General features: G+C 36.6%; 4 protein-coding genes across 5 annotated transcripts; 2 read left to right on the top strand and 2 right to left on the bottom strand.

Annotated features, from left to right (window-relative positions):
- Positions 1-671: 671 nt before the first annotated feature.
- On the bottom strand, positions 672-1,907 carry LOC113348645 (early nodulin-like protein 3). The gene is made up of 2 exons (XM_026592486.1): positions 1,614-1,907; positions 672-1,407 (listed from the first exon to the last, which is right to left on the bottom strand). Exons 1-2 carry the CDS (start codon positions 1,819-1,821, stop codon positions 992-994), a joined length of 624 nt encoding a protein of 207 aa, XP_026448271.1. The 5' UTR covers positions 1,822-1,907; the 3' UTR covers positions 672-991.
- Positions 1,908-4,391: 2,484 nt separating this feature from the next.
- Positions 4,392-10,827, top strand: LOC113348643 (TBC1 domain family member 15-like). Its single transcript, XM_026592484.1, has 11 exons — positions 4,392-4,829; positions 5,572-5,667; positions 5,983-6,086; positions 6,514-6,755; positions 7,400-7,522; positions 8,114-8,202; positions 8,863-8,968; positions 9,280-9,377; positions 9,775-10,032; positions 10,271-10,354; positions 10,458-10,827. The coding sequence occupies exons 1-11, from the start codon at positions 4,737-4,739 to the stop codon at positions 10,470-10,472; spliced, it is 1,308 nt and encodes a 435-aa protein (XP_026448269.1). The 5' UTR covers positions 4,392-4,736; the 3' UTR covers positions 10,473-10,827.
- A 206-nt stretch (positions 10,828-11,033) lies between these two features.
- LOC113348644 (DDRGK domain-containing protein 1-like) lies at positions 11,034-14,583 on the bottom strand. The gene is made up of 8 exons (XM_026592485.1): positions 14,305-14,583; positions 14,085-14,181; positions 13,233-13,327; positions 12,833-12,934; positions 12,585-12,746; positions 12,162-12,218; positions 11,592-11,628; positions 11,034-11,483 (listed from the first exon to the last, which is right to left on the bottom strand). Exons 1-8 carry the CDS (start codon positions 14,425-14,427, stop codon positions 11,275-11,277), a joined length of 882 nt encoding a protein of 293 aa, XP_026448270.1. The 5' UTR covers positions 14,428-14,583; the 3' UTR covers positions 11,034-11,274.
- Positions 14,584-15,612: 1,029 nt separating this feature from the next.
- On the top strand, positions 15,613-18,187 carry LOC113353774 (CRIB domain-containing protein RIC10-like). 2 transcript variants are annotated; one of them, XM_026597273.1, is made up of 6 exons: positions 15,613-15,805; positions 16,127-16,212; positions 16,373-16,476; positions 16,571-16,671; positions 16,848-16,950; positions 17,561-18,187. In XM_026597273.1, exons 3-6 carry the CDS (start codon positions 16,407-16,409, stop codon positions 17,797-17,799), a joined length of 513 nt encoding a protein of 170 aa, XP_026453058.1. In that variant the 5' UTR covers positions 15,613-15,805; positions 16,127-16,212; positions 16,373-16,406; the 3' UTR covers positions 17,800-18,187. The 2 variants fall into 2 exon arrangements, with proteins under 2 accessions (XP_026453058.1, XP_026453057.1); XM_026597272.1 differs by lacking the exon at positions 15,613-15,805 and having other exon boundaries at positions 15,882-16,212.
- Positions 18,188-27,186: the final 8,999 nt, after the last annotated feature.

Raw genomic sequence — 27,186 nt, 5'->3', positions numbered from 1 at the left:
TGGTTGACCTATGTCCACGACGTAAGAACGAGCCCGAACCTTAAGCCCAAGCCTTAGTGAAAACAAGTATTGTTTGCCCCACCCGTTCCACCCACATTGTTTGTCTGACTATCCATAGAGGAATAGTTAAATAGTGGAGCTCCTCTTTAGTTATACTCTATGTAGAACTAAAGGTCATATTTCATTCACTCATAAGAAAATGAGCAAGTTCCCTTAGAGACTCAAAGGTCCTAAATTCCATTCCCACCAAGACTACAAAACCGAAACAATAAAACTCATTTTCTCCGATAGTTTAATTAGGAAGTAGTAAAACTTTTTCCTGGCTATTCAGTTCTTTTTTCGTTTTTCTTCCATAAACTATAAATTTCTTTCTCCAAAGAGGATTTGGTATTAATTTTGCCAATTTTAATCTTTTACTTGTCGATTTATCTAGTATTTTATAAGAAAATCAACGTTAACCATTATGCAATTCGTTCTAAAAAAGTTTGCAGATAATATTCTAGCCCTATCCTTGGAAGATTTCTTGGCCCGGTATTAGGGGTTATTATCAAACTCTTTACTTTGTTCTTGTTGATTCCTGGTCTGTTTTGGTTGTTTGGACTTTGGAGCCTCTCATTCAATTAGCGGAGATGAATAGAAATCAAATGTAGTAAGCGAAAACATTTAAATCCTTATAAAACAAATAAATAGTCTTTTATATATTTTCACTATGTTGAATGTACATAGCCAATGATCGACAGGAAAACAAAATATGCATAGCCAACAAATAGACTAGTAATAGATAATTGCTCAAACTTTATTTTTCAATCTCTCACAAACAAATTGAAGAAACCAAACAATCCACCCTTTTCAAACCTCAGCCGGATCCTACAAAGTGATCAAATTTGAGGAAAGCAAAAACAATGTAGATAAAAGAAACTCAAATTCCAACTCCTCATGCAAACCCTTATTTATACGTAATAGTGATATAGATTCAAGTCCTTTAGATGAGTTAAAGAACTAAGAGAAGTGATGAACCCATAACAAAAGCTCCGATAGAACTTGTCAAGCTCACAAATGATGAAGAAGCTCCGTTTCGTGGTGGTGGTGGTGGAGGAGATTGATCGGATGGAAATAACTCACCAGCAGGAGCTGGAGACGGGGTAGTTGCAGCGGGAGGAGGAGGAGAAGAAGGTGGAGGAGGTGGTGGTGTTTTGCTTCTATCCGATAAGACTATGGCAGTCAGCTTCTCATTGTTGTGACAGTTGAGCTCTATTCCACTTATAAAGTAATAAGGACCAGAGTGAGTAAGATTAAATGATGTGTTACCATCTTCGAACTTCGCAATGGGAGATCCTGTGTTGCAATTATCATAGTCTTGCTTGTTTACTTGAAGTACCGAGTCTTGGCTCGGTTTATAGACGAACACTGCATTCATTTCAAAATGTGCATGATTAGTACTGCAAAGGTAATGAAACACCAAACCTTAAACCCTGCAGTATGCAAAACTATAGACAGCAAGCAAGGTTCAAGGCGAATGCAAGACACTATGCTGCACTCACTGTGCAACATTTGAGTGGGCAATATCTGAAAAACGGTTTGATAAACTTATACCAATTCAAAGCATTACTTACATAAAGTATCTCCTTTCTGAAATCTTCTTGTTTGAGCCCATTGATTATGTTCGTCAGGATTACTTGTTACCGTCCACCCATTCACACCTCCAACTTTGAATTCATACGCACCGGCATTTTGCATCATCGACGCAAGACAAAGAAACCCGAGAGCAAGAAACATTCTTTGGTTGTGACCATCGACTGATCTTAGTATGGAGTTTGCCATTTGAAAAGAAGAAAGCTGAAATTCTTGCACTAAAGACTGGTTTAGTTCAAGAATGTCAGATATGAATTACTAAGCTGTGAGGGTTTGATGTGTAAGGTCTTCTGGACTGGGGGTTTTGTAGGCTTCTATGAATTATCTTTCCAGGAGGTACTAGTGAAGCTTTTTTCTACTTTTTGTTATTCTTTTCTTCTCTGAGTGACTCATCTCCTGATGCAAAGCATATTGTTCACCAGCTTATATTAAAAGCTACAGGTTTTGTTACTGTTGTTTGCATCAATTCTTTCCTTTATGAATGACTCCATAAGTTTATATGCTTTGCTTGATCATATTTTCTACCCCGTTGCCGACATATAGATCTGAGAAGTATTTAACTTTATTTCTTGAATGTAGTCCTGGTTAATTATATCTCTTGACAGGACAGAAAATCAAATGATTCCCATGCATGAAAAGTGTATTGATTTTTGACAATAATCCGTTTTCCCGACTTATACAAGGCTCAGCCTTACTCCGCGAAACATAAATGTTAATGCAAGTACTACTCAAGATTGAAGAATCAAACATCTTTGACACTTTTCTTGGTAAATAATTAGCTGCATCTCAATATATATATTTGCCTTAGGCCCTTAGCCTACTAGAGCTTAAATTTGATAGACTGAACTCAAATTATAATCTACTTCCTTGTCTTAATATACACAAGGATTTCTTCTATGTTAGTTTCCAAAGACAGGAAAGGTCAGAATACAAATCAAGAATTAAGCTTATTTGACCTTTTTTCTTTTAGTAGCCCCATCAAGATGTTTGCTTTAGCTTCTTTGAAGTCTGTCTGTTTCTTTTGAACTTAACTGATGATTAGCATAAACCACCAAAAAACGCAAGAAACGTTGGGGTCAGATTATGATTTCCTTTTTCTTTTCTTAGAAGATGTAAACAATTTGTATCTGGCCCTCAAAATTGAATTGCACAATGATTTCTACTCTTACTCAAAGATTTCGATTTACATAACCAAATAATTAACTGAAACCATTAAAACATATCAAAATTTTGTTGTTGAACTGCATACAGACTCGACGATTTTAGATTTAACAAACACTGCTATGTCACACGAGCTTCTCGTAGTTGCTTTCAGCTTCAATATGTTAAATACATTTACTTTTCCTTGTAATGTAGTTACTGTTGTAAAATTCAACGATCCCCGGGCAAGATCAGTGTAAAACAAAGGATTTGTAACCAACCTATGGGCTATAACTTCTATACAAGTGCCGATGTTATGTTTATCACGAGCACGAATATTATCACCCAAGATTGGAGCTTCTGCGACAAGCATTCCACGATAATTAATAAGAATCGTTGTGTTCCTGTATTTAAAACTTGCATAATTTCGATTGTTAATTGTAATAATGAGGCCTAAACTAATATTCAGTTTCAAATGAGGAAACATAAGAAATTCAATTTTTTGGAGAGTAACAGGTTGCGCAATAGCTTCTGGTTCTCTAGGCTTTAAGAAGGTTAAGAACAGGACTACTAAAACAACTAAGAAAACGATTAAGAGAAGCGAAGTCACCCCACAGCAAATTGCACATCCTCGGCGAGATTTTTTACCGAGTCTCAAGGTGTTTGCCTCCAAGGTTCGTGGTGATCTTGACATGGTTAGAAAAGTCTAGGAACTAGTTGGGAACTGTTGTAATGTAATGATTCAAGGTTTCTGTTGGAGATTGTTTGTAGGCAATTTTAGCTTAAATAGGGACTGCTTTTTTAAGTAGTCCTTATGTGGATGTTAATCAGCATCTTACTAAATTGTTTGTTTGCAAACTTTTGTCCGTTTTACTCAAATAAATGATGGATTAAATGGATCTAAACTTGGTCTGCTAATTCCTTATTTTGTCTGTTTACAGGAACAATATTCTTTTTCGTTATTTATGTTTTCAGCCACGGAGTCATTCGACAGAGACAATCAAGTTATGTTTGCGGCTACCCAGATATTAACAAGCACATTTGTTAGAACAAGCAGGTTGCAAAACTGAAGTACATGCCAAAAACTACCCTGAAAAAGAATAAAAATAACTTGGACATTTTTTTTTTTTTGATAATTTGGAACTTTGACCTTGGGCTACATTCTTAACTCCTTCCGGGGGTTTAAACCCCTATCTCCGCAGTTGGAGGGAACCATCATACCCTTGGACAAACTTTGGCCCATTTGAATTGTGGCAAACTATCCTGCAAATGGTCGACATCACAATGTAACACTCAACTTGCACTTGCAGTTTGGACCAAACCGGAGGAAACCAAGCTTCTGTTCTGCCGGAGTGTCAAGGGCTTCGGAAAGCACGAGGCACTACCAGATTTTTCAGACCAAAAGTGTACTAGAAATGATTACATAAATAAGTTGTCAGCTTATCCAGTTATTAACTACTTAACTGTTTTCTGGTACGAAAATGAAAGAACAATGGTCAAAATTGTCAACCAAGGTACAGCTAAATCTTCGTAATTATATTCCATTTTGATGGGCTAAATAACAAAATATCTGAACGCATTTAACGGCCTGTTCATGAAGTTTGAGATGGTCGTGGGGTGAACGGCCACCAAGAAAGAAAGAAAAAAATGACAAACAAAAACCGAAAAAACAATAATACAAAAAATAAAAATAAATAAATTTTAGAGAGAGAAATAGGAAAAAAAAAACTCCGGCAAAGAATTTTTGTGTGTTTATTGATAATCATCATAACAATAAACCAGCATCACGATCTGGATCCCCAATAAACTCTCAAAAAAAACATTGTTTCTGATTCAGTTTCTTTCAAGGGGGGATCCAGATCGTGTATGCTGGTTATGTTTTTGTTTTTTCTGGGTTCAGAAATTCATTTAAAAAAAAAATACATAATTTAGGTCTTTTTGGAGGGAGTTTATTGTGGTAAGGAATGTGGAGAGATCCTGGAGCTCCGACAGATTCATTTTATCTAATTCGGCCTGAATGTGCCGATGATGTTCCTAAGACTAAGTTCAAGATCAAGGTTTGATTTTTATCATCTATTTTTTCTTATTTAGTATCAGAATTGATTGATGGGTTGTTTGTAATCAAATTCTGAAACAATCTAGAGTATGTCTGTATTGCTTTGTTTCAGCTCAGCTCCTGTTTTTTGGCTATGGTTGTAGGTTTATAAAGGTTTTGAATTGAAATTATTGCAAAGTATCTGTGGCTGGGGGTAAATAAATGATTTAAACATGCATGCAATGCCAAAGATTGTGTTTGAAATCAATATCCGAAACCTTGTAAAGTCAGAGAATCAAATTATTAAAGTTTATTCCTTTCCTACGTTATTGGGTTATGTCATTTTTTCATTTCTGCCTATCATGAGAGCAATGCTGTTTATCCAATTCAAAAGTTGTCCATGTAACCTTTAATTTCAAATTTTGGATTTCGTAAGTTGTCCATATAAACTTTTTTTTGGAAGTATATATTTGGTTACCGCCGCGGGCGCTTTATCCCATCTTAATAGGGAAACTCGTGAGCTTGTCATAATGTTCCGAACTTCTGTTGCAGTTCCACTATTCATTTATCATGGTATATTCATTAGCGTGATATTTATTCTCGTCGATTTATCTTAATTGTTCAATGACATGAACCTTTGTTGGAGCTATTTTATGATGTTTACTTTGAGTTTGAGTAGATAATTGAAATTTTATGTGATTGTGGTGCAATAGTATTTTAATTTGCTCCAGATGCTAAAACATTGTTTTGGCATGTTCATGCAGGCGGGGAAAACTCTCAGTGAAAGACGATGGCGAGCTGCATTTAGTCCTGAAGGTTATTTGGATATAGCCAAAACACTGAGCCGAATTCATCGCGGGGTAAGGAGAAAACTTACTTTAAATTTTATGTATCAAATTGTTGCATGGGATGCAATGCATATTAGTATTATTCATCATAAAGATGCAGTAACTCAAAAATCCTTCAACAACTGCTTTATAATTATAAACATCAGAATGGAAATAAATGAAAATCCAATTGCTGGACTTTCTTCTAGTCTAGATGTTCTATTTTTGAATAAGTGGTCTAAGTTACTAATTACAGCGCCGCAGAGTCGCACTCGCATACTTTATACATCGGTGGAGGACATTTGTATGAACTTGTAGGTGCTAACATGATAAATTTTGGTGAAATAGGGTATTCATCCATCAATTAGAGGAGAAGTTTGGGAGTTCCTACTTGGGTGCTTTGATCCTAGGAGCACCTTTGATGACCGAGAAGATATAAGAAAACGTCGAAGGTAATTTACTCCCCCTATCCAATATCAGCAAGTTTTAACTATTGAAATAATGTTGCCACAATTATAGGCAGAGAATTTTTATGGACAACCACAGGGATTTAATCTGTTTTAGTGTAAGGAAGTGCAAGAAAGAAAGCTGTTCCTGTAATTCTAGGAGAGTTTGATAGTTCCATGTGACACATTTGGAGACATTCATGGGGATCCCACACACCACACATTGTTTGAGAATACCGCTTGTGTCCCATGAGAACCAAAATCATCAATTATTCGAATTTTCCGTTTCCTTACTTGACACTTGGCAGTGAGACCTGAAAGTGTGTTACATAACTTGCTGCTACAATTGTATCTAATCAGCAGATTTGTTACGAAAACAAAGAAGTGATCAGTAGCGCTAAAACCCTAATCATTTCCATTTGTGCAACTTCAGGGTTCAATATGCTACATGGAAAGAAGTGTGCAGGCAGATGGATTCTGTTGTTGGTAGTGGCAGGATTATCACGGCACCCTTGATCACTGAAGATGGATTCCCTATTCAAGATCCTTTAAACCTCTTGGAAGCAAACCCAAATGGTAATGCATCAGATGATCCAAGTGTATCACAAAAGGAGGATTCTGAACAAATCACAGACAAAAGAATAATTCAGTGGAAGCTTACCCTTCATCAGATTGGTACGCATCTGATTTTTAACTGTCAAGTCAATGATTAGTCTTCATTATATTATAACGAATCTAGCATAGCAACATAAACCATGTAGTTGCCGCTTTCGTGTTACTTCTTTTTGATTGGGGGCATGGACTTGTTTTTGAACTTGAATCTTAGGTATGTTGTTCATAATGTTGTATAAATAATGGTCTATGTAACTTAATATCATTGTGACACCTGACGACAGTAATCTGCAAGTTTAGCTCATCTTTCGTGTTCCAGTTGCAGAAATGCTCAACTCCCTAATGGTCTATGTAAGAACATTATGACTTTAAACTATAGACACTCATTTTGTACACTTGAGGACTATTTTTCAACTAAACTTAACCACAATCATTGAGTTATGTGCATATACACATGCATACCCGCTTCAGCAGTTTTGCTATTCCAGCTCTCTTTATCCAGATACCCTGTACCGTTGTTTGGGTCCAATAGATTGGCCTGCACCAGTGCTGCATGCTGATAGTTTTTTTTTTTGTCTGGGTATCCATATTGCAAAGCCTTATTAAAGAAGTTAAAAGCTTTTGATGTCAAGTTGTAACAGCTTAGTAGAATCTATCTAACTAATATCTGAATAATCGTAACCTTTTATGTATTACTGTCTAAGCAGGTCTCGATGTGGTTCGCACTGACAGGACACTAGTTTACTATGAGAAGCAAGAACATTTATCAAAGCTATGGGATATTTTAGCAGTGTATGCCTGGATAGATAAGGATGTTGGCTACTGTCAAGGTGAGCAGTGATGATCCTTAGCTCTTTACAGTTGACAATGGGTGCTTATTGAATCCTTAACCAGCCTTTCCTTAATCTTCTTTGATAAACCTCATGGTAGACATAGTATCAGGGTTAGAATAGGCAATCCTGTGTTCATGGTTCAATCCCTTCATAATGAATAGAATAGGATTGTAGTATAATTTTGTGTAACCATGGAATCAAAATTATTGATCTGATTAACCTTAGCTGAATTCTTAAAATTGTCTTTGTATATGAACTGGGCCTGCACTTTATGATGTATGCATACACTTTCAAGTGTCGATAACATTATCCTGTTGTATAGATATTCATATTAGAAATGGAAGTCAAAGGTCATTACTTTAACGAGTCTTCCCTTTTCCTTGTCCAACTCAATCTTAGTTCTTCCATCAAAGGAGTTTCCTTCAACCGTGCTGCGGTTTTTGTTGTACTCATATAACCCACTTTGGCAAGAATAATACTTTTTAAAACTACAAGGAGCATTTGATGTCCAAAAAGTTGAACTATCTTGCTTTTACTCTTTAAAGATTTATTGGCTATTTCTTAAAACTCTTTACTGCACATAAACAGGTATGAGTGATCTCTGCTCCCCCATGATTATGATCCTTGACGATGAAGCGGATGCATTCTGGTGCTTTGAACGCTTGATGCGCAAATTGGTATATTCTCACTCAGAACCCTGTTAACCAGATACCAAAATTTATTTGGCTGCATGATCCTTACTCCGAGGTTGTAAATGTTTTTGTTATAATCTTATAGAATCTCTAGGAAAGTATATTTGGTTTCTCATACAAACATGATTGGCCCTTAAATCCTTTGCTTATCCTTTTATTCATGTTTGGCACATCTGTCCCATGATGACTTTCAGAAAGTATCTCTACCAGTTAAGGTTTTCTGGATTCTGCACATCCCTCCAATTTTGGAATCTTACTCTTTCTTATGTCTAAAATTTCTAACTTTAAAAGCTGGGTGTCCATTTTTTCAAGGAAAATTTGCTTCACCATTAAATATTTAAACCCAATACACTCCAAAGCGTAGTCCTAGTTATTGTAACACTAGCTTTGTTAGGAAAATGTCGAGGAAATCTTCGTACGAGTTTCATCAGCCGGTCTGTTTTTGAACATACCTGCACTTAAACTTTTCTGCCACTCAAGCTCATGATGATATAAGAACTGAACAAAAAATTAGACCGCTGATATTTGTTTATATAGTCGTGCATTCTTTTCTTTTTTTCCCAATGGACTCCGATTTACCTTCTTTTTTTTCTTGCTTTCTTTTCTATACTTCTTTCAACTTATGTTGCTTTTTAACCTCTATAGAGAGGCAATTTCAGATGTACGGATAGCTCTGTTGGTGTGGAGACCCAACTTACAAGTCTGGCATCAGTTATTCATATCCTTGATCCAAAGCTTCATCAACATATAGGTACTGTTCTTATGGCTGAGAGTTGCTGCTGAATTTAGTTCAGCGTTCATGCATGATTTAGCAGCTTTGATGACTTTCAGATCCCAAAATGATTTCTATATTTTAGACAAGATAACTAAAGCACCTATGTGGTACCACTGAAGGACCTAGATGCCATGATATCTGAGTTTTGACTAGAGCATTGCCCTCTAGTTTCTCCCTTGAATTGATAATGTAACAGTGGAAAATAGACTTTAATCTATATCTTGCATTTATGTTTCTGCACTAATCTGTCTTGCTTAAATTATAACTATTATAACTTTGGATCACAGAGGCGCTAGGTGGAGGTGACTATCTTTTTGCATTTCGTATGCTTATGGTCTTATTCCGTCGAGAGTTCTCATTTGGCGATTCATTGTACCTTTGGGAGGTATAATTTTAACAACTCTTACTTTTCACTTGTCCTCTTAATTTTGTTGGACAAGTTATTTTGTAATCTAGGTACCATACTATTTCCTTTATATTGAAAATTTTAAGTTTGTTTACTAGTTTCTGTTGATCTACGTGGAACTGATATCCAATCAGGAAAAAGCAATAGTATTCAACTTTGGAAAGTCCAAAACCTAAATAAATACTATCAGTTTCGGACTTGTTAAGACTTCCTAAATTAGTAGATTCATCCACCTATCCTTCTCTCTCTCTCTCCCTCTCTCCCTCTCTTTGTTTTCATTGTTTTTTTTCTTCTTTTTCTTTATACATCTGTTTGTCATTCTTTGTGCATGTTTCGCCGAAACTGATTATTCTCTGTTCTGTTCAAAATGTAATAGATGATGTGGGCCTTGGAATACGATCCTGATTTATATTGCATGTATGAAGAACCTGAATCTATGGGAAGAAGTGAAGGATCTAAAAAGCCGAAGTCATCACGCCAATTTGGGAAGTTTGAGAGAGAAAATATGAAGAATGGAGGTAATGTTGGAGACCAAGGACCAGTACCTATTTCAGTTTTCCTTGTTGCCAGCGTTCTGAAGGAGAAAAGCACAAAATTGTTGACAGAAGCAAGGGGCCTAGATGATGTCGTGAAGGTAATAATTCAGCACCATGTTTGTCGTAAGGTTGCGCTTCAGAATCATCAATCAATGAGCGCTAGAATTTCTAGAACCTTGCGGATGGAGTTTCTCGCATTTCTAAATTAGTGTAAAGGCTTGAAGGATAGATTTTATCAAAATATGATTAGTTGTTCAAACAGAGATACTTTTTGTTTTGTGTTTACTGCTGTTACCTCATTTCTCTTACCTTTCATCGTTCCGTTTTGTACTACAGATACTAAATGACATTACTGGAAATTTAGATGCCAAAAAGGCTTGCACTGGAGCAATGAAGCTTCACAAGAGGTACCTAAGAAAGGTAAGGTTTCATCTTGTTTTTCTCTTTCATCAGTTGGTGCAATGATGTTTAGTGTTCTATAGAATTCTTTTTCTGACTTTTCTGCTTGACAAATTTACTTCAGGTCAAAACTGCTTAGAACCTTGAGTTGACCCAAACACGATATGTATCAAAAATTTTGCCTCCTAAAAAATCAGAATAATGGTGGGACGTCCGATGATAAAAAAAAGAATGTATTGGACAAAAGAATAATGGTTACTTACATGTAAAAGAGTTCAGCTCAGTGGAAGCTTATAGAGAGCAGTATCCTCCCTTTGACAGCAAATATTTTCAGCGGAGGAAGTTGTATGTGAAATATGTTCATTCTTGTTCGATGTGTTTGTATATTCAAAACCTTGTGTTGTAAGTTTGTATTTTTATTTATCAATATCAATTTCAATTCATTGTTGTTTGTAAACTTTGCAAGATTCAATTGAAAGAAATACAGATTACAGAGAAAGCTGTATTCATCATTTCTTCAACATTACAGAGAATTGCTTCCTTTTAGGCGTCATCATATTAGCATACCCTATGAACCACAGCTTCCTATGGTCTATCCGCTAAGAGAAGCATTGCAAGTTTGCATCGCAGAGCTCCATTTCCATACCAGCTCAACAAAAGGCAAGGTCCAATTTGGCCGTTTTCTTAAACAAAATAAATCTGCTTGATAGTAGAACCATTATTATCTTGATGCTTGCTGTTTTTGGTACAAAGCAAGTTAGCACAGCACCTACTAACACTCCAAAAGTTCTTCTGTTTTAAACTAGCAATAATCATACACGGCACAACAATCTATTCAACAAAGTAAAAAACTGTTGAAGACGAAATACAAGGTACAGATAAATAACAAAATTTTGTATTAGGTTTTTAACTGGGTTAATATGTTAGAAGTATAAACATAGTTAAGCAACAGTAATCCCTTCTGGGTTGTGGAGTTCCTCTTCCACAAACTGTGCTTTGGGCTCCAAATCTATGAACTGATTAGACTTGCTGGCTAAATGTGAGATGCTGACCCTCCCCTGCCGCCTGATGTAGTCAGCAACTGCTCTCATTTCTTCCTCCGCAATGTATATGTATTTGCCTCTATCATCCATAACCCCGGATAATCTCCCTAATAAACAAACACAATATTGCACATCAGACATGATACACAGAATCATCAAATGTTCATAATCCGACATACAACAAATAGAAGATTGATCAAGTTAACACTACATACCCATACTCTCCAGTGAGGCAATGCGATTGATGCAATCCTGCATCAAACAGAGATTCTAAAGATTAGGGCCATCAGCAAACGGAAATATAATCGTTATGTTTTTTCAACCGAATATATGAATTTTAGAACACTGCTAGGAAATGACAAGTTAAGTAAAAGAAAATCACTAGTTTAACGTGGAAACTAGTCATACAAATCCAGCAATGACTTATTGAACACTGAATGCAGTAATCAGATCTATCCATTACACACGAAATCTTGTTAGATTCTCCTGTAACACAAATTTTAATATGCAACTGGCTGTCTAACATTTTGTTCACGATCTTCAGAACCACTTCATACAGGCATACATTTTCCTCTTAACGGATCGTCAGAAGCCAAGAAGATGAAACCAATTTTTGATCCTGTTAAGAGCGGTATACACAGGTCGCACTTCATATGTGCATTTTTAACGCGGTATACACAGGTCGCACCTCATATGTGCCTTTCTGAATTTCCTCAATAAATAAACTGGTTCGTTTTTGCTTCTTCAGAATAATGTAAAAAAGAGACTATGGACACAAGGAATACCTGAGTCCTTAGCTTGAACTCTGCAGCAAGATCTTCTAACTGGACACATTTGTGTTTCTGCATTTGTTAAATCAAAACAGTTAGCACAGAACTTCTGTCCATTCCCTTTATCACCTAGTAATCATATATCTTTAACTTTGTAATCATTTTTACCCATTATTTGAAGGATGTCATTAGCAAAATCCAATACATGACATGACAATCTAGATTGTTAAGTAGCTTACAAAGATAAAGCGTAGATACAAAACTAAATTGTAAAGAGATGTTATTCAAGAACGATCTGATTTTTGTCTGTAAAAATCATGCAAAAGAGCTAGGAGTGGGAAGATTTGTCATGGAAATCGAGTATTTTGTAATAGCTGAACTAACTGTAATATTGGAAATACAAGCGGGAGCTAAAGGCCTGTGCAGATGGAAGAATACCTTGATGTATTCGACAAAATCGAAAAGCAGACCCTGGCTCCCGTCTTGAACTTCACTCTCGGTTGTACCTTCAGCATCAACAGAAAATGCGTCTTTCCACTTTTCGAACTCTAGAGCAGCAGCTTCCTCTTCCTTGGCCTTCCGAGCCTTGGCCTCTTCTTCCTAAATAACCAACCCCAGTTACTTTAACAAGAAAAAAACATATTCAAATCAGAGAAGCCAATAAATAAACTAAATAGTAAATTCACCAGCAAGCGCTCTTGTTCTTCACGCTCCTCATCCTTCTTCCTTCGCATCTCAGCATAACGATCTTGCTTTGTATTTCTTGATTCACGTGCTGCTTCATCAGCCTTGCAAAAGAATCAAGTTAACATTATTCAGGTTGCAGCCTCAAAATATGAATCAATATCTCCTTTAAAAAAAACAAATGTATCCACCTAGGTTTCTGTTTTTTGAGCAAACAACATACATCGAACAATATTTTTGTCCGATGCTCATTACCATATCAAATAGAAAGTAGAAAACATTTGGCGTACTATTAAACTTTTTTTTTATCCTGACCGAAGTTATATACTTCAACCCGTGAAAACTTTACTTTGTGAATATATCAGAGAGGGAAGGGAGAGAAATATGTAGCCTAGTCCATACCTGACGCTGAGCTTCACGCTCTTGTCGTTTCTTATCCTTTTTCTTTAATGCTTTGGCCCCCTCGTCAACATCCTCATCACTTCCATCAATATTCTCTGAATCAAAAGATTTTGCCAGTTATATATAGAACTAAAGATTCTTCTTCTGCTAAACAAGTGTTGTGCTGATAGTAACAAAAAACTAGTGATCATCAAACTTAGAGTTGATAATACTCGATAAATTTTTGGTAAATTCACATATCTTCTTGTAAATCATCATAAAAACCCGGTGCATAAATACAAACAGCACTCTCTCAAGTACAACACCTCTCAATGATCTCCTGTGTCTTCTGTGTAGTAAAAACCCGATAAAGAAACCTCAACCACTCAGGTGCAAGACTAAGGACGATAGAGTTTAGAAGGCCTTTTTAATGTGTTATTAAAATTAGTTAACTTTAGTATCCCACTTTCAGTACCCTAAGAGATTGTGTTGTTCCTTGCATATACAAAATTTCCAATGTACTTCAAGTCATGCAAATGTTTTCTGCTAAACTATCACTCTGTCAGGAGTACCGGCAAAGTGCCAAACCAACATGGATTCAAAGCCACAACTTCTATCAATACAAAACCAAATTTACTGATTTAAAACTCATTATACGAATTATACTTCTATGGTAAACAGTACATGCAAGATCAAATTGCAAATTCGGTTCCAAAAGGGGGAAATCTTAGTCATCAACCAAAAGAACAGGAAATGAAACCTATTTCAGCTTTGGTACACCAACTATTATTAGAAAATCACATTACAAGAGACATCAACAGACGGAGTTCGACTACTTTAGTGAAACTAATCATGAAGATAGATCAGGCCAACCTTCTGCAGTAGCTGAAGATGTACTGGCACCAGCAGCTGGCCTTCGCCGCATCCTACGAGGTCCAGGCTGACGAACTGCAAATTCCCTTTGGGGAACCTGAAAACGCAAACACCATCGAATTGAAATAATGAAACTGCAATTTTTTAAATTTTTATACCGAATGCCCCCAAAAGAACAATAAAACTGCAGATACGGATACCAAAAAGAAACCCTAATTACCTGATCTTCTTCTTCGTGTTGATGTTGTTGCCCATCATCTGATTGACGACGTCTCCAAAGAAAGAGTGGGATTAAACCTAAAACAAAAACGACGGACAGAATAGCTACCAGAAGTTCGTCCATTGTTGCTTTCCTTTCGCTTCAGAATTCCCGCTAGATTTACAAATTGGGATTATGAATGGAGAACTGAAAATCCCCCTTTCGTTTCCTGATGGGAAAAGAAGCTACTTTAACAGGTCAAACTGGAACTCTTAAAAGTGAACCAGGGATCGAACTGGAACCGGATTGAACTGCAAGCAGTAAGATTTTCTTGGGCGCTTTCGGATTTTATTTTAGGCAGACATTCACTTGATACTGGGATTTAGGCAGCCGGGGCGCCCCTTAGTAAGATTTAAGAGCTTTGAAAATGCGTCTCCAACTCCAACCATCAGTCAAGCAAGCATTATGTTTTTTTTTGAGGAAAATGATGTCGGCAGAGTGCAAAAAAACTGTCGTTCTAACAGGGGAAACAACCAAAAGTAATGGAAGAAGTGTTGATAAGATTCATAAACAATTTTTCCTTTTTAGCTCGTGTTGTAGTGACCATTTAAGAATGAATACAGTACATTGCTTATGATGGGTTCGTTATGTCCTCTGCCTAAAGGTCTTAAAAAATTACTATGGAGGAGCAATATTTGACGGCATAGTAAGAAGAAAAAAACAAAACATTGTTGAACAAATAATCTAATGCTGATGAATTTCGAACTCAGATTACTTTACCACAATGACATCGGCCGACACTGCAAGTTGTTGTGAGGAATATAGCTAGAACCTATGTGTCAAAGAAAAAAAAAGGAATATAGCTAGAACCTAGTAGCCGTAGATTCTTTGCAATCAAATTATTATAAAAGGGTATGCTATATGTCATATTTATATGACTGGGGAAGACGAGAGAGCAAGTCAAGCTTCCCTGTTATTAGATGGACATTGTATTCATGACACATATCCATTAGTTTATCAAGAGATAAAAAAAAAACTGATGTATCTTTCTGCCGTAGAACAATTCTCTCCGACGGGTAACCATCTTTCACTATCTTGGAGTTGGACCACACAAGACAAGCATTGATTTTTTTCTAAACTGTTCTAATTAATTCCTCCAATGATAGTCCTAACCAGTGTACCCACTACAGGCAATAGTTTTGTGCTAGTGGTGGTCCAAGGTAATGGGAAATTGCCATTTATCTAAACATATAAATTTCTGCAACTACCATTTTTCAGTACCGGGGTGCCATGAACGAGTCTTTTTAGATGATCAGGTAATTTTTGTTTTAGTTTTCTGTTTCGTGACCGTTACGAGGGTTGCAATATGCTCATATAAAAACAACATTGGCTCCAGCAGCAACATCTAATAATACTCAGCACAGAATCTCACCTAAGCTACAGCTGGGACGGCACGTTAACTATCGGATCTGGAACACCTTGAACACCCGTACTTGGATATTCCATCAATAAGCTAACTATAGTAATAAACTTGTAAAGATTTTCTTTCCCTAATAATTGGTATACATTTTATTTTCATTTTATAAATTAAGAAAGACGGAGCGAGATTTACTCGTTCAACACATAGTCACCAGCACACACCACATATTGTCTCTAACAAAATATTAAGACAACATCTTAGTTGTAATCCCATTGTCTCCTCTTTCTTTCTCTCTCAGCTCTCTCCATTTTGGAGGCCTCGTTGAATCACAGTTGTCTTTATCACTTTCTCTCTTTTTTTTTCTCCTCCTCTTTCTATTATTTATCAAATTTTTCTCTTCTCTGTGTTCTCAAATTATTGAAGGTGTAATATTATGTGTCATCTTCCAAGATGACAGTGCATGGGGGGTCTTGGTGAGAAGATTATCTAAGCTGGTTTTCTTTGAAAAGGTACTTATCGATTCCCTTGTCATCAAATTTGAAAAGGTATTCATCATATATATGAATTCTTTGCTGCATTAATCTGCCGCGTCTGCTTTTTCATTTTTTCCATTAAGGATTTCAGTGAATCTTACTAACAGAAACCTCTTTTTTCTTGTATGAAAACCAGAAGAAAATTGTGTGTGAAAGAAGTATTCTCGGCCATGAGTAATAATAATGGGCATAAGATGAAAGGGTTGTGTAAAAGTTTCAAATTCATCTCCCAAATCTTCGGTACTAACTATATTCTTCTTGATTTCTAATCCATTCATTCTTTTCGATTGATTTGTGAAATATTAATGGGACGCCTTAATTGTGTTATTATTAGTTGTGACCAAGGATCGAGAGATGGAGATAGGGTTCCCGACAGATGTTAAACATGTTGCCCATATTGGATGGGATAATCAATCTACTAATGCCCCAAGCTGGGTACGTATATATATATATATATATATATTACATGCATCCAACGGCGAGCAAGCACTATTTATTATTATGTTAATCTGATTTGGATAACAAAGTATGTTTAAGCTGTTTCCATTGATGTTTCTGTTTAAGAAAGAACTTAGTTTTGTTTCTGATTAAATCATGGTATTAATATCCAGATGAACGAGTTCAGAACGGCATCGGAATTCTCGAATACATCCCTTAGTTTAGGAGACGCCAAAGACATTAACCGAGTTAGTGGTACAACATGGGGTTCTCAAGGTATGTTCCACTTTCTCCCTGATTTGTCCTTGTTAACAACTCTACACAGACAAATAATGTTGGTGTCATTGGAAGCATTTAGGGAGGATATTTTTGGCACTTTAAGTTCAAGGGTATTTTTGGTGTATACTTAGTTTAGGGTGGAGAGTAATACCAAGATTCTTTACCCCAACCACGACGTTTGTTTGGCCTGACAGAGACATGTTTAACGAGTAACTTGACCGCCTATCATGATGACATAGTCAAAAAATAAATAAAAAAAAATTGTTCTTTATAGTGGAGTGGAGGACTATTTAAGTATATATTCCAGGATCTAAATACTTTATTCTGCTGGCTTTCATCATGCACAGTGATCTGTTCCCGTTGGTACCAATGAGTGAGAGAATGATTCATTTGACTAATTGCTCGTAGGACCTAGCCTAACCTCATCCATAGGCCTTGGCCTTGCCATGTTGGCTGATGAGATTAGCTAGCTAGGTTGCGAAACTCGGGTCTTGCAAAAACTGCACACATATGTTCGGATAATTGTTGTTAACTCTGCGTGACTCAACTTTTGAAAATGAACACCATCTTAATAATGTTTGTATGTTTTTGCAATGGGTTGAAACAGATTTTGAGCAATCAATGATTCAACCAGAGTTCGTGAGAGATTCTTCTGTTCCAACTCCGAGTGACATTCCAAAGGCTCCATCATCAAAGAAACATAAAAAAGTGAAAAAGAATAAATTATCGTCGACTAATTCTCCCCGATCATCTTCGAATTCTCCGTCTGCGAGATCTTCATCGTCGTCTTCAAGACTAGCTTCTAAAACGAGGTCTACTACATTGATGGCTACGGTACAAATGTAGCACGAATATATCGCGAAACAGGAGTGGACTTGTATGATAATATATGATCCTAGTAAAGCTACTAATATACCATGGGTAACAAAATGAAAAACTTCTTTCGACAAAAAGGGTGATGGATGGATGGATGATGATATTCATTTCAGTGCAGCATGAATTTTTTTTTCTCCTTTTAATATTGAAAGAAGTTTGGTCACTAATTTGTTTGTATAAATCAAAAAATTCGAATTCATTTTTTCCTTTCTTTTTGGTAAGTAGATAGTATTGAGTCACAAAGCAAGTGCATTTTGCACAGCCACCCTAACGTGTGCTTTGTATTATTTAACAGAGATTAGTACTTGAAAAATAACTTTCTTGTTATACTGTACATATTTTTTTCCTTCTGTTGGTATATGTGTAAAATTACCCGGGATAAATATAGATTAAAAAATCATGCGGCAACGCGAATGTCTTGAAAGTTAGGACATTAATTGGAAACAATCGGGGAAATCAAAAGAATATTCGGCAAATGCTTGTCAAATTAGGTATCGGCCACACATCAAGTGCAATTTGCAGATAGATGTGGTGTTAGTATTGGTCATGTGCCATATTTTTGTGCTAGTATTGCACATGTGCAATTTACAGATGACACCAGCATTTTCATCAAAGAAGAAATAGAAGATAGAGCATTGTTCGTGATATTGCTGATGTCTGAAGTCTCAATAGGTAATGAGAAGCGAAATCTTACAATGAAAATAAATTGAAATTGATAAGTTGAAAAGGATAAACAATCAACCAATTTAGTTTCTTCTACCCTTTGAATAAAGGAAGAACCTAATAATGGAGATTCTTCTCAAATAACTTATAATTTCTACCCAATTAAATTGGAAACTATAAGATTATGAGAGGCATCTAGTTGATACTCTAGAATTAGATGATCTAATTCCCCCTAGAGATAGCAATTAGGTTTGAAAGAAGAGAACCTCTCATTCTTCACACAATATTCTAAAACCAAAACTTCCCCCTTTAGCCTTATGTCTTATAATTTATACTAGCACCAAGGGCATACTTGGCATATTCAATGTAATTCTAGGATGGACTATAAATGGCGCTTCAATATCGATATGGGACATCCACAATACATCCTCCTCCCATTCTTTAAACAAATTCGTCCTCCAATTCTTCAAAGCGTATTCTCCATTTGTGTTTGAACTTCTTCCTTGCTTGAAGATAATTCTACCTCTACACCTTCCATTATAATTACTCACCAAATGTAGAAATTTGTGGTCATAGTTGAGAGCATCCCCAAGTAGTAATGACACACCAAGTATTTATTCGTTTGTAAATACATCATCCTCCCCTTGTTTGAACAAATTCGTCCACGAATTCTCCAAAGGCATATTCTCCATTAGTGCTTGAACTTCTTCCTTGTTTGAAGACAATTCTACCTCTACACCTTCCATTGTAGTTACTCACCAAATGTAGCATCTTGTGGTCATAGTTAAGAGAATCCCCAAGTAGTAAAGAAACACAAAGCATCTCTCTCAACCTTTCACGAAGACTACAACCATGAAACTTATCTTCAATGAAAGCCCAAATTGGATTCATATATATTGCCTCCCCATTTTGTTGCAGCTTGAGTGAATGCTTGCTTCCGGTAGTCGGTTCACATACTTGAAATTGTGCTTGAGATGTTTCTAACATAGCATTTTCCAATTCAATATCATACCTTGGTACACCAAAATCTTTTACTTCACTACCATTAACTACCTCATCAAAAATTGAACACAAAGGATTGTATTCTTCTTTCTCTTGATTCTTACGTGATAGCACTTGGTCCATGATAGTGAAATAATCAAATATTTGATCCACATTCATGCCATCTTCATAGATTGGAAGAACACCCACTATTTCATTTTCCTCATGACTCAAATAACTATCAAATTTTGGTGGAGACATTTTATCAAACACCTCGTGGGCACTTTGTTTATCCTCACATCCACCAACCAAAATTGATACATCTAGTTCATTTACATCATCACAATCATTAGGTAGAATCCTTTCTTGGTTATGGAGACTTACAAGTTTCCAATTATATTCTTCACAAATTTCTCCCATTCTTAGATACATATCGTCAAATACTTCATGTACAATATTCATTAACACATCCTTTGAATGAATCTTACCCAAATTAACTTCTCTTTTGTAAACCATAGTGGAATCAATATAAGATTGAAAAACCTAATTTGAAAATACTATCAAATAACATAAAAATCAACCCAAAATACTTGATAAAGAGATTAGTAGTGTTCACCTCAAGAACAAATATCTTCACCAATCACCACCTTTTCCCCTTGAGAATCAAACCAAAGATCTGATACCAAATGATGAGAACCGAAAGCTTACAATGAAAATAAATTGAAATTGATAACTTGAAAAGGATAAACAATCAACCAATTTAGTTTCTTCTACCCTTTGAATAAAGGAAGAACCTAATAATGGAGATTCTTCTCAAATAACTTACAATTTCTACCCAATTAAATTGGAAACTATAAGATTATGAGAGGCATCTAGTTGATACTCTAGAATTAGATGATCTAATTCCCCCTAGAGATAGTAATTAGGTTTGAAAGAAGAGAACCTCTCATTCTTCACACAATATTCTAAAACCAAAACTTCCCCCTTTAGCCTTATGTTTTATAATTCATACTAGCACCAAGGGCATACTTGGCATATTCAATGTAAATCTAGGATGGACTATAAATGGTGCTTCAATATCGATATGGGACATCCACAATACATCAATAGGTCTAAAGCTAAACCTGGACAAAATCACTATGACAAGAGGCATTGTTAAAGAGTTCAGAGTACAATTTTCTCAGTCTTACATCCTATGTTTCCTGGTTCAGACTCATGTCAGAAGATGTAGACAGAAGAGATATGTTATAAACTGAGAAATTACCAATTAAATACTTGGGATTTCCATTTGGATCAACATACCTAGAAAATATTCATTTTGGGAATCGTTCATTGAGAAGAAAAAACACAAATTGTCTAAATGGAAGATCAGTATCTTACTAAGGAAGAGAGAGTTAATTCAATCAAGACTACGAGAAAGTTCATGTGGGAGAACAAAGGATAGGCTTTAAATGTCTTAAATTGTATGGGATAAGATCTACATGCCTGAAAGATTAGGTGGCTTAAAAATTAGAAATATGAGATGAAGATCTATTTTCCAAGTGGGTATGGAGATATGCTCATGAGGAGATAACACTCTGGAGAAAAGTGATACAAGAAAAACAAAATCTCAAAATAAAGGCCACGGAGTGAGGGTTCTCATTCAATATGAATAAGTTTCACTAGATTTGATCAAATTAGGTGCTCCTGGAGTGAGAACACTCACTCTCTCATTTATCAATAATCATTCATACACTCATTAGAGCAAATGAGTGGGCGACGGTGGACACTGAGCGGCAGATTTTCAGCGGCCTGGGAAAAAAACTCTCCAGACAGCAGCCTTTCAGCCTCTCAAGCATATTTTTTAGTTTTTTAATTTATTTTGAACTCTTTCACCGGGTACCGTTGACTCAAAACCTTTATTTAATTATCCGTATGATGCAAGACATGTATGAGGCTTTGGTCCTGAACAAAAAGTCACTGGAAGCTCTCTGAATACTATGTTATGGGGTACCAGTGAATTCCACAGATGAGTACATTTGTATGGGCAAAACAACCGCATTTAGGTATCAAAAAATGTTTTGTGAAACAGTAGTCCAGTAATTTGGTTCAACTTTCTTAAGAAAACTTACTCATTTAGATGTTGATAGAATCACTGCCGAAAACAAAACTAGGGGTTTTTCCAGGAATGCTAGGTAGTCTTGATTGCATGCATCGTACGTGGCATTGTTTGCGGGTAAAAGCAATTTTCTAGTTTTTTTGGTAAAAAGTGGTGGAGAGAGCAAGTGCTCGACGAAGAAAATCGCCTGAACCTTTAAACAAATGTACTGCACGGGATTACTTTGAGTTCGAGAGACTAATATGTAGGACCTTGGCCTAAACCATTACAATGGCCATTCCAGGTTCAATTCGGTCACAAGAGGAGGATAAGGATCGGTCTGTAAGGAGGGAAGATGAGAATGTGTGGATATCGGTGGAGAAATCAGTTGATGATGTGATATGTTGAACTACTTTGAAGATGATTTCTCTGTGTAGACGAGAGAAGTCTTCTGTAAGTGTTTAATTGACCGCCATAGGTTTTGCTTACGTTGAGTCTTGTTAATATTAGTTATCAAATCATAGGTTGAGGAACCTATTTATTGCAGCACATCAATCTCTTGTAAGTGGTGACAATTGAAAAGAAGTGAAAGAATAGGGAAGTGGGAGACCACTTCCACTTTGCGTAGAAAACATGGTTGATTGACCATCCGCTATTCCATTTACTTCTTCAACTACCAATACGACTTACCACATTCCTCATCGTGGATGTATTGCACATCGCACGTGATGTAGTCCGCCAGACCAAAATCCTAGTGATATTCCCTCATATGACATGAGTTGATGTCTCATGTAAAAGTTTTCTTTGTGGTAAATCTTTGAGCTAGTTAGACTATGATTCTTAATTGATGAATTAAATATTCGAAGTGCATGATTATGAAGGATGGAGCATGACGTGTTTGTTGGAACAACAACATGCTTTGTGGACCATGGACGTCGAATTAGGTCACGAAATATTATTATGCTAATTGAAGCATCAATGATAGTAGGACGACTTGTATTGATGAGCATAGGTTTAACGAGATTTCTGGATCGATCATAAACCATTATACTGGTGCATTAAGCACTTTTCAAGAAGTCGTATGAAAAAAATCATTGTAGAATGATCAAAGAAGGTTCATCTCGATTCATGTGTCATGATTCAATCGAATGACGACAAGATATTATAATATTAAAATAATGGTCGACATGACGAACCAAATTTTGGTTGATGAACCAATAAAATACTGATAGTTGGATGAATATGGAATTCTCGAATATTGATGGTTGAATCAACATGAGAAATATTGCTCAAAGGTTAGTAGTTTAATCAATATGAGGAATATTACTATGTGGAGCAATTAAATATTGATAGTTGAATTAATATTGCCAGAAATGGCAGGGACGGTTCCGAACCTTGTTGGGCGAGCTAACACATTGCTAGTTGAAGCAATTAGGGTATTGATAGATGAAGCAATTTGATAATCAAAGCAAATATTGCTAGTCAGAGCAGATATTGCTTGATCAATGAATTATTACATGTGAGACCAAAAGATTAATTAAAAATATTGGTAGTTGGACCGAATATTATAGAGTTAATTAAAATATTGATTGCTGGATCAATATAAAAATTATTGGTGTTTGAACCTGTTCAGAATTATGCTCTGCGGCATTAAGTTCAAAGCCCTAATTTTGATCAATGGATGATTAACTAAAGATCAGCATTAGGGATCGGCTACATGAGGTGATGGACGAACCATGTAGTGCCTAGATGCTCGACTGAGTGATAGGCTTTCGGGATTGCCTATATAATATAAACCGCAATCGCACAGTGTCTAACTAGTAAACAGAGGCAAGTACGGGTCGAGCCCACAGGGAGCGATGGAAATACCGTAATCAATATCTCTAATAAACAAATGAGAAACAATATTTTTGGATTTTTGGAATTGAAAACGAAATAATAAAGTTAAACTAATAAAATAGATTTCACAGAGAAAGACACTAACCAGGGCTTTATGGTATCCATCACTATTTCTATTCGATTACTGAAATGAAACACAACTCTTGAATATTTATTTACTCTTCGTTCTATTGACATCACCTATTATATGTATTAGAGTCGCAAATACCGCTGGGACACTCTAAGCATGACACATCAAAAGAGTAAACCAAAGCATGCACCATCAAATTGCGTTATCGAGAAAATAATACGAAACTAAATTTTAGGTTCTCAAATAATACCTGGCTATTCTAAGCATATCCCATCAAAGGATTTAACCCAAATATGAAACATCAAATAAGTCGACAAATATATTTTCAATCCTATAAATTAGGCGCATAGGTTTTCAAAACCGGTGAAGCAACAATTCATTTTTTCAATTAATCAATAAACAATATCAAGAATTGATTTATTCAAATCATAACGGTCTATTTGCTATATAATCAAAATCAAAGTAGCCTAACACCGAAAATGGTTTCAATCCATAAAAACCCTAGTTATGAAATCTAGCAACACATCAAGATGAATTTCTTAAAACCCATAAAAATAATAATCAATAAAAAATAAGAAATTAAATCCTTCACCGTCGTCACCCGGTAAACAATCTTGTTCCTCTTCTCTTGCTTGCGGCTCTCTTGCTCTTTTTGCTAGTTTCTATTCTTTTTCTTATTCTCGGCTCTACAGCCGGCCTCCTTTCTGTTCTTCCATCTCTTCAGCTATATAGGTGTTGTTGCAGTCAGATATAAGACCTAGCAATAACTGCCAAGGCCCATTCCTTTGTCCACAGCTCCAAATCCATTCCATTCCGACCGTCTATCTAGCTATCATCACCGCCAATTGTAATTCCCTGGCCATCTAACCTCCTCCGATTGTAACCAGCTTTATTCTCGCCATCTACAGTGGCAATAGTACCCATCTTGTTCGAATAAACAGCCTGATACATAACCAGCCAGCATACATTTCTATACTCCACTTCGCAGGCATCTTTTAGCACCATCGTTTCTCAATTCCAGTTTCGCCATGCATAAGATAAATACACCACTAACAACTCCAGTGACTGCCATATCTTGTTTCACGTCCAACTCCCCATACATATCCGTTGTCGATGTCCATCACCATTCCATTAAGACCCAACTTATTCCTTGAGAACTTGCAATGAAACTCTATTTTGGACCCATAGAAACCACTGCTTCCAATCGTTTCAGCCATCGAAATTGTAAAGAATTAATGTCGCTGTTAAAGAATGAAACATCGCCAGCTCCTTCTCAATTGAGTACCACGAGCTGCAAGTATTTCACTGTCGAGCCATCTGCACCACCAACATGCAATTTAGCCATCATATCCATCTTCATTCTCAGCTGCAGTGCCTTTCAAGTATTGCTGCTTAGTTGCCTGCCAATTAGTGCTTAAACGAGGCCAACAGTTTATGATTCAAACTAGACGTCATAACCAGGATAATAAACTCGTCACTCCAAATGCATCTCCACCGGCACTTCTTCACTACCAACTGCAATCACTCCTCCCAGTTCACGGCCATGCATATATTCCATTTCTCGAAACTCCGACCAAAAACAATGAATCGCCACTTTTTCTCAACTGATATTCACTCAAGTCCTCAAGTCCAACAATGACACTCATCTTCATTGGTCTTCAATTATTCATCTTCATTGGGTTGCAATGCCAGGCGACTACAGTCTTCCAGTTGCAGTCGATCACCACAAGTTTCGATACAAGCTTTTGTTGCCATTTTCTTCCATGTCCGAGCTCTCTCTACATCCACCAATCTGAGAAGAACCACCACTGCCTTGCGCCTTATTCCATCTCGTGATGTTGGTTGCAGGGCACAACCAATCGACACCTCCATTCCTCGCCAATGCACATCTCCAATTCAATGATTCTGGATGCCTCAATTCATTGCTATCTTCTTTCATTCGAGTTGCTGCTATCTTCTTCCATTCGAGTGCTGCGGTTCAAAATACAACCAGCCATCACAACGATCGCTGCCTGCCAAAACTCGACTTAGAGAACTTCCCAGACATGCCATAATCACCACAGTTCAATTTTAATCTTCCGTGAACAGCACCTGCCAACAACGACAGCGGTATTAAACTCTTTTTCTCGGCACAAGACCCCCACGTCCATTGCAGGTAAACGAGACCACTGGTCATAGCCATGACCTTGGCAGCATATGCCATCTTGTTTTATGTCTTCTCGAGCTTTCATCCATTCCGACCGGCCAACACCATTTCAGTCAAGCCCCGTTGTAGAGAATACTCATTGCAGCATCTTCTTTGTTTCCGGAGCTCGACCCACTAAGAACCTTCCCAGATCTCTTCTTCGTCTCTGCCTCTTGTGCAGCCACGTATTTGGAAATGAAACACCTTTCTTCTTCCCACATTGTATCCGCATCTCTGATCCTTTGATCGTGTGTATTAGCGAAGGTATGCTATTATACAGCTAACTGTGTCGCACGTGATTAAGCTCGGTCTCTAGTGCCGTAGGTTGCTTTCGTGATGTTTGTTGCAAAGGCTATTTAGCTTCACATTTCACTATTTTAGCCGTTCATTGCATCGATGACAGGAGTAACTTGTATTTTCTACAAAAGCACTAAAATCGTAATGTTAGTCAAAATATTGAGTCATAGCTAATATAAATATGGGTGCAAAATGTAGCACTTACATGCTTATTACTGAGCATTCACCAAAGTCCTTTGCAGAGCAGTTGGTGTATGGATGACTGATTGTTGTCTAATCATTTATTAAAAAAAGGTGCTTCACTGAGCATTAAGTAGTAAAACCTAATCATGGAAAGAAAAGGGATCGACCAAGGGGTGTAGAAACCGTCCCTTGTTGGTCATGGGACCATCTGATGGTGAATGGATCATCTTCCAAGTTGTTGGAGAGAGCTTGAACCAAATATGTCATTAATCATTAAAAGAGGTGGGACCGGTTTTGCAAACTAAAGGGTCGACCATGACCGGTCACGGTGACATGCTTGTGTTACTATGTTGTTCGCGGACCAATTTTGAGAACTTTGCTATTTACTGATGGTCCATCGAGCATTATATTAGTCCTTTTATGAAGAATCTGAGTTTAACTGAAACTCTTAATTTTGGTTGAATAATCAACCATTAAAAATATTAAAATAATATTGTTTTAATATTTCTCATGGTAGAAAGACATGATAGTTGGGGGACCACTTGCTTTGCAAACCATATGGTCCATGGAGCAATATTTGAGAAGATATGGAAATAAGGAATTTTGATAGAAAAGGGAAGTCCTTGAAAGAGGAAGTTTTAAAAATAATATAATAATAACAATAATAAAATAAAGGAAAAGATGGACCTATCAAACGGTGGCATCACCGGCCGGTTGGCCATGGCGGCCCCACCCTCATGACTTCCTTTGATCTTGATTATATCATTATTATTTTATATCTTCATTTTCCTTCTTTGATTAAACTTTCATGTCTTTGTTCTTCCAAGTTTCTATTCTTCTTCGAGCATTATTACTAAATACACTCGTGACTTTACTCGGAGCTAACTCGGGGTGCCCCTTATGCCTAAAAGGTGAATATTCATTACCATTTCATGGGATTCGACTGAGAAACTCCACGAATCTGAGTAAGTAAATATTATGGTTTAGTTAGTGTATTTTTCT

Source organism: Papaver somniferum, chromosome 2, assembly GCF_003573695.1.
Source record: "Papaver somniferum cultivar HN1 chromosome 2, ASM357369v1, whole genome shotgun sequence".
In the NCBI taxonomy this organism is placed as follows: Eukaryota; Viridiplantae; Streptophyta; class Magnoliopsida; order Ranunculales; family Papaveraceae; genus Papaver; species Papaver somniferum.
This window is presented reverse-complemented; position numbering and strand designations above follow the sequence as displayed.